Raw genomic sequence first — 14146 nt, 5'->3', positions numbered from 1 at the left:
TATTTATAATACCAATATTTGAGGATATAACAGCCCATTTTATTATGAAGACTGTCTTGTGATATTTAAATATTTCAGTCTGTGCCTGACCAGGCTGTGGCGCAGTGGATAGAGCATCGGACTGGGATGCGGAGAACCCAGGTTCGAGACCCTGAGGTCACCAGCTTGAGCGTAGGCTCATCTGGTTTGAGCAATGCTTACCACCTTAAGCCCAAGGTCTCTGGCTCATGCAAGGGGTCACTTGGTCTGCTATAGTCCTCCCTGGTCAAGACGCATATGAGAAATCAATCAATGAACAACTAAGGAACCGCAACGAAGAATTGATGTTTCTCATCTCTCTCCCTTCCTGTTTGTCTGTTCCTATCTGTTCCTCTCTCTGACGGTCTCTGCCACAATAAATAAATAAATAAATAAATAAATAAATAAAATATTTCAGTCTGTAACTTCAGAGTCACCTCTTTGATTTATTTGTCCTTTAGTTTTCTGTTTGGAAAGGAAGTCATTTTTGATTTTTTATAAAATACGTAGAGGCAAAATAAGCACTCAGGGAAGACATAGAAACCATTGGCTACAAAATGAAATAGTGAATACCAAGAATTTAATTTTGTTTTAGCTTTATTAGTTTTGTGTTTACTTTTTTTAAAAAAGATTTTTAAATGGATAAATTTTTAATTCTCTCTCTTTTTCTGCAGGGGTGCTTTTCAGACAGGTCAAGGACCTCTTGATGCCCAAGTAAAGCTTTTAGAATTTACTCTGGAGCAGAATTTTGAAGTCGTTTCAGTTAGTACTATTTCTGCTGTGATAGAGTCTGTCACCTTTTTAGTGCACCACTATATCACTTGCTCTGACAAAGTGATGTCTCGGAGTGGATCAGATAGCTCAGTGGGTGCTCGAGCATGCTTTGGTGGACTCTTTGCCAACCTCATTCGTCCAGGTGATGCAAAAGCAGTTTGTGGAGAAATGACAAGAGATCAACTCATGTTTGATTTGTTAAAACTGGTTAACATTTTAGTACAGCTGCCTCTTTCGGGCAATAGGGAATACAGTGCAAGAGTGTCTGTGACTTCCAATACGACAGACAGTGTTTCAGATGAAGAAAAAGTCTCAGGAGGCAAAGATGGTAATGGAAGCAGTAGTAGTATTCCAGGATCACCCGCATATGTCGCTGACTTAGTGTTAGCCAACCAACAGATCATGAGCCAGATTCTGTCTGCTCTGGGCCTGTGTAATAGTAGTGCCATGGCAATGATAATTGGTACGTATTGAGAATTTTAATGTTATACTTGTTTCCGGTGCTATATCTCTTTAGCAATATATGAATTCATCTTCTATTTATTTTTTACTGTAGAGCTACTTTATTGTAAACATTTTAGCATGATTTGATTTTTATTAGTGAAAATTTTATAAAGTGGCTTCAATGAATAAATTGAATACTGAAAAATTTTAAATGAAAATTCAAATACTGGAAAATATTAACAAAATAATGTCAATTAAATTAAAAATGTCAGTATCATAAAACCATGATTTATAGCTTTATATTTCTAGAGTATTAAAGATGAAGGATTTTACATTAAATTTTGTATTAGGGAACTAGTAATATTTATATTTTCTTAAGTGAAATACAAAATTATATTTAAAGTGTAACAGTTTCTGTGACATATATATTAATGTAAAATTTATGTATTGTTGCTTAAATTTTCTGCCTCTTTGAAAGCTAATATAGTTAATTTTTAAAGATAATTGAACTTCTGTAAATTGTGACAAAGTCCATTCCTGATGTATTTTGCTTGTTAGTATTTCTTCTTTACGTAAGGGAAATAATCATAAATAAGTATATTTATATTTTATTAGATGTTCGGAAGTATAGTTACATAACAATGTCACTTATTTTTCTCTTAGTTTTTTTTTCTGTTGATATGTAGTTTAATGTGTAGAAGTATGTTCCTTGATCATGTAACATAGCAATTTCTTTTTATTGTTATCAACAGTAGAGTTATCTCATGTATCTCAGATGACCCAAACCATGCTTTATTGAATATTATGATAGATATTTTAATTTCTAGATATATGCATACACACCCCACTCCAAGACAGCTATTAATGTACTCATCCTTCAGTGGTTTCAGGAAAAATAGCCTTTAAGTCTGTTTTAATTATATTTGGTTTTTAAGGATATTCTTTTTTTAAAAAATGTGTAATTTTTTTGTTTAAACTAGGAGCAAGTGGATTACATCTTACTAAACATGAAAACTTTCATGGTGGGTTAGATGCCATATCAGTTGGGGATGGATTATTTACCATACTGACAACCCTTAGTAAAAAAGCTTCTACAGTCCACATGATGCTGCAGCCAATTTTAACCTACATGGCCTGTGGATATATGGGCAGACAAGTAAGTTCAATCTAGCAACAGTTGTGGTGACTTAAGTACTTTCTAGCAGTGGGAGTAGAGAATTATTTATAGGACAAAGATGAGTAGAGTATTCATATTGTATATTGGAAAATGAATATCAGGAGATGAAAACTATAGATTATTAACTGAAGTTAGAGCATAAAGTTTTTTTGAAGTGATAGTTGTCAAAGACAACCGAAGTGATATAAAAATTAACTTTTTGCATAGTCTTAAATATTAGTTTTTTCCCTTTGTCCTAAGAAGTTCTTTCTTTTCCCACCAGAATAGCATAGTTGAATACAAAATTTCTGTAGATATAACATATGAATCTTTTTTTTTTTACAGAGACATAAAGAGTCAGAGGGACAGATAGGGACAGACAGACAGGAAGGGAGAGAGACGAAAAGCATCAGTTCTTTGTTGCAGCACCTTAGTTCATTGATTGCTTTCTCATATGTGCCTTGACCGGGGAGCTACAGTAGAGTGAGTGACCCCTTGCTCAAGCCAGCGACCTTGGGCTTCAGGCCAGTGACCTTAGGGTTCACGCTAGCGACCATGGGATCATGTCTATGATCTCACGCTCAAGTCAGTGACCCCGTGCTCTAGCTGATGAGCCTGTGTTCAAGCCAGCGACCTCTGGGTTTGAACCTGGGTCCTCTGTGTCCCAGCCCAAGGCTCCATCCACCGTGCCACCACCTGGTCAGGCTACATATGAAAATTTAAGTATTTTTCAAGCTTATGTTGCATATTTAGTTACTTTTAATTAAAATATATTAGGGTAATTCTAAAAGGAAAATATTAGACTATTATGGCTTTTTACATTTCCTTTTTTAAAAAATGAAATTTTAGGAGCCAGTGTGATTATTTTAACTTTTAGTCTTTCAAATGTGGATTTTAGAACATTTTTAAAGGAATTTTTTACATGTCAATGTATAATTATCATTTTCTTAAATATTTATTGTGTGTGTGTGTGTGTGTGTGTGTGTGTGTGTGTGTGTGTGTATTCACTGGAAGATTCAAAGATAAAAGGTCTACCAGAAAGTTCTGTCCGTTTTTGGAATAAAACAAAATACAAATTTTTCTTACCGTCAATAAACTTCATTAAATAATATAATTGCCATTATTATTAATGATTTCTTGCCAGCGTGAGGGCAATTTGCATATCCCATTTTTTGAAAAATGTTTTCTCTTTTGATGCGAAAAATTGAACCAGTGCTTGTTTGATGTCTTCTTCATTTTTGAATTTTTTGCCCTTCAAAAAATTTTGTAAGGCCTGACCAGTGGTGGCGCAGTGGATCAAGTGTCAACTTGGAAACACTGAGGTTGCCGGTTCAAAACCCTGGGCTTGCCTGATCAAGGCACATATGGGAGTTGATACTTCCGGCTTCTCCCTCGTTCTCTCTCTCTCTCTCTCTCTCTCTCTCCCCCCTCTCTAAAATGAATAAATAAAATTAAAAAAAAATATTAAAAAAAAAAATTTTGTAAGGACAAAAACAAGTGATAGTCGGACGGTGCCAAGTCCGGGGAATATGGTGGATGCGACAGACATGCTTCTGTAGCATTTCTCCCTTGTTGAAATTTGTAAAAATTACAGTGGCGTAAATGAACTTTATCAGTAGCCATGGGTACACTATGGCTTCACACATAAGACTAACGTGAATCAACTTTGTTTTAGTTAATTTGCTACGTCAGTATGTATACATTAAGTGATAAAAATAGAGAGGCAAAGATGCACCAAATAAACATGTGCTTATGTGTCGAAACTTGTGATAGAAACGGACAGAACTTTCCGGTAGACCTTATATTTGGGATAGGTTAATTTTTAAATGAAAGTAGTGTCCAGCAGAAAACAAAAATCAATGCACATAAATTTCAGATAAAACTGATAATAGTAGGTAAAGACTGATGATTAAAAACGTGCTTAGAGGCCCTGGCCGGTTGGCTCAGTGGTAGAGCGTCGGCCTGGCGTGCAGAAGTCCCAGGTTCGACTCCCGGCCAGTGCACACAGGAGAGGCGCCCATTGCCTCTCCACCCCTCCCCCTCTCCTTCCTCTCTGTCTCTCTCCTCCCCTCCCACAGCGAGGCTCCATTGGAGCAAAGATGGCCCGGGCGCTGGGGATGGCTCCTTGGCCTCTGCCCCAGGCGCTAGAGTGGCTCTAGTCGCAACAGAGCGACGCCCCGGAGGGACAGAGCATCGCCCCCTAGTGGGCAGAGCATCGCCCCCTGGTGGGCGTGCCGGGTGGATCCCTGTCGGGCGCATGAGGGAGTCTGTCTGACTGTCTCTCCCCGTTTCCAGCTTCAGAAAAATACAAAAAAAAAAAAAAAAAAAGATGGGCTTAGAGAGGAGACTGTTCACTTTTTGATTCAGGTAAATTCAGGTAATAGTTGTAATATATTTTTGCAGACATTTTGCATTTAGTGACTTAGATTAATATATAGTAAGGCTGTCATCTTATAACCTGTAAAAGAATATTATATACAATAATAAATTTAGTTCTAATTCACTGCAAGTTAATAATTACTATTTTAAGATTATAATATACATGTGCATTTTTTTTAGGGCTCTCTTGCTACATGCCAGTTATCTGAACCATTATTGTGGTTCATTTTGAGAGTATTGGATACTAGTGATGCCTTGAAAGCATTCCATGATATGGGTAAGGTGAAATTCCAAAAATTGTTATTTAAGTATAATCATTTGATAATGCTTTCTGTTCTCATTTTGTGGCCCTTTATGACAGTAGACTTGATGTCAAACTACCTATCTTAAGATAATGTTCATTTAGTATTTTTTTGTAAATGTAGGTGGTGTTCAGCTTATTTGCAACAATATGGTTACTAGTACAAGAGCTATTGTAAACACTGCAAGAAGTATGGTATCAACTATTATGAAATTTCTCGACTGTGGTCCGAATAAAGCTGTTGACAGCACTTTGAAAACAAGAATACTAGCTTCTGAGCCAGACAATGCAGAGGGGATTCATAACTTTGCACCTCTTGGTAAGAAAAGAATTATTAAATCGTACTTGTTTGAATTTATGTAGTTTATTAGCTGTAATGAGACAAAAATAGTTGAAGTAAGTTAATCATGTTATAATATTACTATTTTAATTAGAAACACTTGATTTTAAAAGTAGTGGTTTTTGAGACATTCTATAAATTAGAAGGAAGTTTTTAATAGTTCTTTAGCAGTAATGTTTGTTTTTATTTTCAGTTTAAATAAAAATACAGTTTAGAAAACTAAAGAACAGATATGTCAGTTTTCATTGTAAATGTTAATTTTAAAGAACTTGTTTCTTACATTGAGTGGTGTTTTTTCTTTTTAAGACCCTTGAGGTTTAGAAATTTGCTCTTTTTTTCAGTCTACACAGATTTTTTAATATTTTTCTCTTCATATTTATAACTCATAAATATTACTAACTTAATATAAAAATGATTGTTTTCAAGTCAAAGGCTGTATTGGACATTTTTTACCTATACTATTTGTGGATTATTGTGCTAGATTTGTTGTTTAGTTTTTATTTGACATGTATGTATGAATAATTTAGGCAGCAATTAAAAATGAACTTGTCACCTGCCAGTTGACTGGATGTCATTATGATGTTTTGTGAATATTGTGACAAATCATGCCAAGTATATTAAGTACATTCATAGTATCAGATGCTATTCACCTTTTAAACTAATTTTTCTAGTGTAATTATTATGCATTGAATAATTCTTGATGTTTTTTGGGTTTCTTTTTTAAGTTTTTATTTCAAATGTCTTCTGTAGGTACAATCACATCCAGTAGTCCTACTGCCCAACCAGCTGAGGTACTATTGCAGGCCACACCACCCCATAGAAGAGCTCGCTCTGCTGCTTGGTCCTACATCTTTCTGCCAGAGGAGGCTTGGTGTGACCTCACCATTCACCTTCCTGCAGCAGTGCTTCTTAAGGAGATACATATTCAACCTCATCTTGCATCTCTTGCAAGTCAGTAATGTTTTTTGTTAAATAAGCATCATGAAAGTAAACTGTAATACGGAAACATTTAAAAATGAGAAAAATATTTATCAAATGATGAAATACTTATATCCAGATTCCTTATTTTTGAAGTTTTTAGTATATTATTTAACATTACCTCCATATCATTTCCCATGTAATAAACTGACCTGTTTATTCTGTTCAAGCAAAAGAATGATGAAATCTAAATATATTTCGGTTAATACTATTTTGCCTTTCCTCATTCTTGAAATTTATTAAATTGAGTATTAAGTTGCAGTGAGTTAGTTTACATACTTAGCAATCCTAGTTTTTCTAGAGTGATCTTTGGTACTAGCCCTGCAAAGTGAAGTTAGCATAGATTTAGGTGTACCCACTCCCTGTTGTAAGTTAATTACATTGGTAAAAAATTTAAGTTATAATATTTTGATGGTAATAATTTGAGTGTGATATTTTGAACATTTGAGTGTTTTTTGTTTTTTTGTTTATTTTTTTGAGCTAGAGACAGAAAGGGAGAGAGGATGAGAAGCATCAACTTGTAGTTGCTTTTATTTGTACATTGTTGCTTGTAGTTGTACATTGAGTTTCTTATTCATGCCTTGACCAGGGCTGTGCCAGTGTACCCTGCTCAAGTTAGCAACCTTGGGCTTTTCATGCCAGTGACGTTTGGGCTCAAGCTGGTGGGCTTTGGGACATGTGGATGATCTGCTCAAGCAAATGACCCTGTGCTGATGAGCTTGTACTTAGGGCCAGTGACCTTGGGGTTTCAAACCGTGGACCTCAGCATTTTGAGTCAACACTTGATCCACTGCACCCCCACTAGTCAGGCTTGAATTTTTTATTTAATGATTTGAGTATCATTCATTTAATGCTTTTTTGTTGAGAATTTTGTTAAAACTTCAAGGTGAATAATTCAAAAGAACTTCTAGGAAATAAGTTATATGCTAAGAGGAGCAGAAACTCTTTCAAGTATTCATTAAGAAGTGTGAAATAGTAAAATGTATATATTATTGTCCCCAGATTCTTTCAGTATATATATAGTCATTTTTTTGGAATGTTTGAAATTATCACATTTATTATTCAGTGATTGATATCACTTAATTGCATGAAGAGCCAGGGAAGATTTTATAGATCTCTGGTATATTTAGAATAAATTTTCCACTTATTTGCAAGATTAGATTGTTATCATACCCTAATATAGTTGTGGAATTCATACTTTTTAGATAGAAACAGATATAAGGAATAAATTAATCCATAGATTTTTAGCAGGTCAAAAAATAACTGTTACATGGTAAAATATGAGACAATATTAGGCTAAGGTATTAATATAAGATGAGGAAGAAACTGCTTTTGTTTGGAAGCAGAAAGTGGGTCATATAAATGGTGGCCTTGAATTGTAGGTTTGTTTATTTTTTTATTTTTTTGTATTTTTCTGGAGTTGGAAACGGGAAGGCAGTCAGACAGACTCCCGCATGCGCCTGACCAGGATCCACCCGGCATGCCCACCAGGGGGCGATGCTCTGCCCACCTGGGGCGATGCTTTGTTGCAACCAGAGCCATTCTAGTGCCTGAGGCAGAGGCCACAGAGCCATCCTCAGCACCTGGGCCAACTTTGTTCCAATGGAGCCTTGGCTGTGGGAGGGGAAGAGAGAGACAGAGAGGAAGGAGGAAGGAGAGGGGGAGGGGTAGAGAAGCAGATGGGCGGCTCTCCTGTGTGCCCTGGCCAGGAATCGAACCCGGGACTCCTGCACGCCAGGCTGATGCTCTACCACTGAGCCAACCAGCCAGGGCCGTAGGTTTGTTTTTTATGGGGGTTTTTTGCGGGCGGGGGAGACAGAGACAGACAAGTGGGGATGGAGAGAGATCAGAGGCATCAACTCATAGTTGCAGTACCTTAGTTGTTCATTGATTACTTTCTCATATGTGCCTTGACAAGGGGGCTCCAGCTGAGCTAGTGACCCCTTGCTCAAGTCAGCGACCTTTGGGCTCATGTCTATGATCCCACGTTCAAGCCGGTGACTCTGTGTTCAAGCCAGTGGGCCTGCACTCAAGCTGGTGACCTTGGAGTTTGGAACCTGGGTCCTCAGCATCCCAGGCCAATGCTCTGTCCATGGTACCACTGCCTGGTCAGGCTAATGCATAGCTTTAATTTGCACGTGGGATTTGAGGTAGGAAGAATATTGCAAAGGAGAGCTCTGTTCATTATATGAAAACAATAAGTTTGGTGTTTTTTACTATGTATGCTTAACCCTTTGAGTATTACGAATGTTCATGTATTTCCTCGTGCCTCCTGACCATCCAGAATGCTATAAAGTACTGTACCCCAGATTCTGAAAGGCATTGTACCTTACTTCATCGAGTCCATGTAGAGCAGTGGTCCCCAACCCCTGGGCCGTGGACCAGTTCCGGTCTGTGGGCCATTTGGTACTGGTTTCCAGAGAAAGAATAAATAACTTACATTATTTCTATTTTATTTATATTTAAGTCTGAATGATGTTTTATTTTTAAAAAATGACCAGATTCCCTCTATTACATCCATCTAAGACTCACTCTTGACGCTTGTCTCGGTCACGTGATACATTTATCCATCCCACCCTAAAGGTCGGTCCGTGAAAATATTTTCTGACATTATATCGGTCCATGGCCCCAAAAAAGTTGGGGACCACTGATGTAGAGACACCCAGTCCAGATGAATTTTGAAGAGTTTTATTGAAGGAGGAGATTTGTTAAATATTCCGGCCGCATATGGCTAACACGGAGCAATTGCAGACCCAAATTGTGCACGCTGAGTATATTTCAGGGGCTGGTTATATACCCTTTGAACACATACATGTTGGGGGGCATGACAGCATGACACAATCATTAACAAGATTATAACATTTGACAAGTTTTACGTTACATTAACAAGATTAACATTTGTCTAGGGGATTGACAAGTTAACTTTCAAGGCAGTACATTTAAAGACATTCACAAATCCTTTTAGTATTTTATCTCTCCTCCTTTGCCTAGAGGTACATGTTAATCTCAGGATTCCAGGAAGGGAGGGAGAGCTAAGATCAGTGTACGATGGTACATTAATTTTGTCTCTTATTGAAGGAGAAAGGGAGTTCTTCAGATAAACTTAATCCTTTCAGAGAATTTAAAACCAAATGACCCTAGTTGTCCTTGTAAGTCAGGAGACTTCTATATTCTTTTTCCTCCATTTTCCAAAGAAAGGACAGGAAAGCCTGACCTTTTCTCCCAGCATATTAACTTGCAACTTTTTGGTACCTTACAACATTCCCCATTGGCTTTATGTCCTAAGTCAAATCTTTGACTTAACTTACTGAAAATCATGAGGCTGTTGTGAAGGGATGGTAACTTATAACATGTAACAAATATTTAACAGACAGCATTAATAGCAATATAGTTCACTAGAGAAACAAATGTTACTAATTGATTCCCTATAAATTATACAAACCTTTTGCAACTTATTAAAACTAATTGACCTTTATAACAATTTACTTTTTGTCAGAACTCTTAATTTTAAAACTTTTAACCTTTAGTGACAATTAAATTGGCTTTCTTTTTACCCTAGTTTTCCTTTTCCCAAAGTTAGATTAAAAGAGAGTCCTTAGTTTCTTCATACATTTACCATACATAGACCAATCAGCTTCCAGTTTGTGGTTGGAGTAGGGCACGCCATTTTTCTACCTTAGCAGCAGTGGAAGTGGTCAGGATCACGGTGTGTGGACCCGTCCATGTGATAGTCCGTCCTTGGGTGATGTACTGGATCTCCTGGTAATTTTGGAAACACCTTTTGGACAGTCTTTTGAACAGTTTGCTGAGTAACCTGTAAATCTTGCAAGTATTTAGGGAAGGGGTGGTTACGTTTCCTTTACTATTTGATTCATGTAATTTACTTGCCCTGAACCTTTGGGTACCTGTGTGTACAATGTAACTTTAAATTAGTTTCTAATTATTATTGGGTTCCTTTCTTACTGGCCAAATCCTTTTTCTAATTGGTTTCGAATATATACCTTTGGCAATAAGGGTCCCAAGACCCCACTGGTTCTGGGTGGCTTCTATTCATTTGAATTACTATGTTCCGATTTTGAGGCAGACTGGAAAAATATACAATTAACAATAAAATTCAAATAGCTAATGTTAAATACTATAACAAGCGTCTTAATACAGTAAAATGACTAACACCTACTAGATTATTAAATGAAAATAAAATTCTAACTAATATAACAGGATTCAAAATAAAATTCTTACAGTCACAAATATTCTTAACATGTTAACGTAATTTCACTAAGTCTGAGAAGTGTCCTAAACAACAGGAGTTACACATATTCAGGAAAAGTTCACAAGGCATTGGAGTGTGGTCACATTCTGCACTTTGCAGCTAGAGTTTAAGTCCTAGTGACCACTGCTTCTAGCTGGAATTAGGAGCAGGTCCCAGCCTACAATAGGCATGGAACATTAAGACAAGAAGAATAAAGGAGACACTATACATTAAATAAAGCAATAAAATCAGACTGTCAATACCCACAGTAGATATCTTCAAGGGATAAATAAAACTCAAATATTCAGGCAAGGCATAGTAGATGGCCCTTGTGTTCACAAGAAATGAGATCAGTTTACCTGCAACTTGGAAGAAATACCATAGGCTCGTGAATGATGTCATGAGATGGGGCCAATGGCAGGCCTTGGGCACCTTCTAGCCTTCAGTGGCAAATCCCGACATACTGCTGGGCAAGGTCAGGACACAGGTAGCTGGAGCAGGGCTAGAAGAGACTGAACCCTCCCTCCATGGAGCAAGGGAGCAGCTTACCTTCTCGTGTCCCTCTTTCCACAGCAAAGATGTGTCACTTGGTGGAGCCGAGAAGCCTGGCAGGCTTCGTTTCAATGACCTTTTTACCCCACTCTTGAAGCAGGGCCCTGATGGAATCCTATGAAGCCCTTTCTGGGTGCTGGAGGCTTTTAAGACCGTATGCCAAAAGCTGGTATTTTCTGACCTCTTTTGGGCCTTATTTGCCTTTTCTGTTACTACCTTGGTCATTATAGACCTCAAAAGCTATGCTCAGAATATCTCACTGAGGGGCTTGAGAGCCCTTTTCTATTATATAAACTTTTGGAAAAAAGACAAAAGCAACATTATTAGCTGGATCAATTCAAGAAAATATGGTAGGTTTGGGTAACTCCTTTAGAATTCCAGAGTCTCTTCGCTGCTAAATTATTCAGTACATTAGCATTCAGAAGAAATTTTAACAAAAGCATGATAAAATAGATATGCAGGAGTTCTAAGATATGACTTATTATTGAACAATTTTGTTTCAAAATAATAATAAACTAACATTACATACATTATTAACAATTCCTAACTAAGATTCTAATATTATAGGACTATAAAACAGCAAATAAAAGAATTAACAAAAGGCCTTTGAAACAACACATACATTTTAACAAGGAAAATACTTTTATACAATAAGGGATCTTTGGTATAAACTACTCAGCTGGCAATGAGATATTAACTTTCTTTTGCATGAGGGGTGGGGTGGATGCCTGAGGGAGAGGCAGACTCTAAGACCAGCATTCTCAACCTGTGGGTCGCGACCCGGCAGGGGTCTAATGACCAAAACACAGGGGTCGCCTAAAGCCATCGGAAAATACATATTTATTATACAATACAATTTTTAAATAAAATATGTATTTCCGGTGGCTTTAGGTGACCCCTGTGTTTTGGTCGTTCGACCCCCGCTGGGGTCGCGACCCATAGGTTGAGAACCGCTGCTCTAAGACCATGATGGCGAACCTTTTTATAAAAACCGCCCACTTTTGCAGTGCTGGTCAACCTGGTCCCTCCCGCCCTAGTGAGCTTGTACCTTTTTTTTCCCCCCTGCAGTGTGTCCTGTATCCAAGCCTCTTAGCAAGACTGGGACATCTCCCTAGCAGGACTTGAATTAATTTGCCACCTGTAAACTAACTGCCTCGCATTGAGCAGCTAAATACAATTTTCACAAAATTGCTTTCCCAATAGTGGGTTGCTTAGCCTATATGAGCTTTCCGATTTTTCCCGCAATTCCCTGAAAATTCTTTTTTACAATTTTTACTGTTTTGGTTAATGCTGTGGGCCTTCCTTATGAACTTCATGTCTTTTACATAACTGAAAGACCTGAAGAGACTCCAACACCCTCTCCACCTGCAACAGCCTCTCTGCCCGCAACAGCCTCTCTGCCCGCGGGAGAGTGTTGGAGCAGGAATTGAAGATATATGTGTTCAGTAGAAATAAGATAGCCTGTAGAATCAAACATGGGCTAAAATCTAAAATGTGCCATTTGTTTAATCTCTTTGTCAATTTGTGTAAAGTATGGATGATACTTATAAAATTATGAAGATTAATTTTAATAATGTAACTTGTCTAGTTCTCAGTGTAAACCTGGCATGTAATTGGCATGCACTACAATTTACTTCCTAATTTTACAATTGAAATTAAAATCAGAATTCAGAGTTTGTTGTAGTTAATAAATTTGGCATATGGGCATACATGTTAAGATAAAAAATGTATTTTTCCCATAGCAACTGCCACTTGTTACTTTATTGGGCCTCCAATTTTAGAAAGAAATTATTTTAATAAAAATTCTTCTGGGTGTTTGGCTAAATTTTGAATGGAAAACAAAAGATAAGAGGTGAAAAAAATTTCTAAACTCAGGTATGTTTCAAATTATTGCAATATGGTAGTAGTGAAACAATGACTTGGTGGAAAAGCAGTTTTTAAAAACTACATTTTTCTGAAATTGTTTACAACTTTGAACATACCAATCAAATGTCCCATAATGTTGGTAATAATTCTAAGTAAGGCCTGACCTGTGGTGGCTCACTGGATAAAGTGTTGAACTAAAAAGCTGAGGTCACTGGTTCGAAACCCTGGGTTTGCCTGGTCAAGGCACATGTGGGAGTTGATGCTTCCTGTTCCTTTCCTCTTCTCTCTCTGTTTCTCTTTCACTCACTTTCTCTCTCTCTAAAAATAATAAAATCTTGAAAAAAAGAATGTAAAACTAAGTGAAATGGAAGTATTGGGTAATTGCCTATTTGACATATTTTTTCTTATAATCAAGTACATGTGGGTTGCTTATCTTTAGTTACTCTTTTTAAGCGAATGTTAGAATTTTTAAAATACAGCTTTTATTATATTGTGGATTTTATATTGTGTATTGGAGAAAAGCTCCAAAATCAATTATGGTAAGAGTTACTGACAAAATATGATTTGGTGTTAAATATTCTTTTGACAAGTTTATGATGATTTTAACTGAAAGCTGCTGTCTTACTGGGATTTCCACTAACATATAAAGGCTAGTTTTATTTTTCTTTAGTAATTGTTTGATGTTCTCCTCCTGCAGCCTGCCCATCCTCAGTGTCCGTTGAAGTAAGTGCAGACGGGGTAAATATGCTACCTTTGTCCACTCCTGTTGTCACAAGTGGTCTCACCTACATAAAAATCCAGCTTGTAAAAGCTGAAGTAGCCTCTGCTGTCTGCCTTAGACTCCATCGTCCACGAGATGCCAGCACGTTAGGCCTTTCACAAATTAAATTACTGGGCCTCACTGCTTTCGGTACCACTTCGTCAGCAACAGTTAATAATCCCTTTCTTCCATCTGAAGATCAGGTGTCTAAAACAAGGTATGTTTTTTTTCTCATTCTTACAGAATATTCTGTGAAATATTCTGTGGGGTCTTTTTGTTTGTTTTTTAGTTTTTAGGAAGTTCTTCTATAGATATCTATATAATAACAT

The 14146-nt window shown here is 37.0% G+C and overlaps 1 protein-coding gene across 10 annotated transcripts in view; it reads left to right on the top strand.

Moving 5' to 3' along the window:
* The window catches only part of BIRC6 (baculoviral IAP repeat containing 6), a 238151-nt gene that overhangs the window by 144493 nt on the left and 79512 nt on the right, over positions 1-14146 (top strand). For all 10 annotated transcript variants that reach the window (XR_010750445.1, XM_066378557.1, XM_066378563.1 and 7 more), the window contains exons 46-51: positions 693-1255; positions 2217-2392; positions 4952-5048; positions 5197-5391; positions 6163-6363; positions 13755-14034. Coding sequence is in view for 9 of the 10 variants with exons in the window: in XM_066378557.1 (XP_066234654.1) it covers positions 693-1255; positions 2217-2392; positions 4952-5048; positions 5197-5391; positions 6163-6363; positions 13755-14034 (1512 nt within the window). In the remaining variant the exon portion in view is untranslated. The remainder of the gene's footprint in view (positions 1-692; positions 1256-2216; positions 2393-4951; positions 5049-5196; positions 5392-6162; positions 6364-13754; positions 14035-14146) is intronic.

This window comes from Saccopteryx leptura, chromosome 3 (genome assembly GCF_036850995.1).
Source record: "Saccopteryx leptura isolate mSacLep1 chromosome 3, mSacLep1_pri_phased_curated, whole genome shotgun sequence".
NCBI lineage: Eukaryota > Metazoa > Chordata > Mammalia > Chiroptera > Emballonuridae > Saccopteryx > Saccopteryx leptura.
The sequence above is the reverse complement of the archived record's forward strand: the minus strand, read 5'-3'. Positions and strand labels throughout refer to the sequence as shown.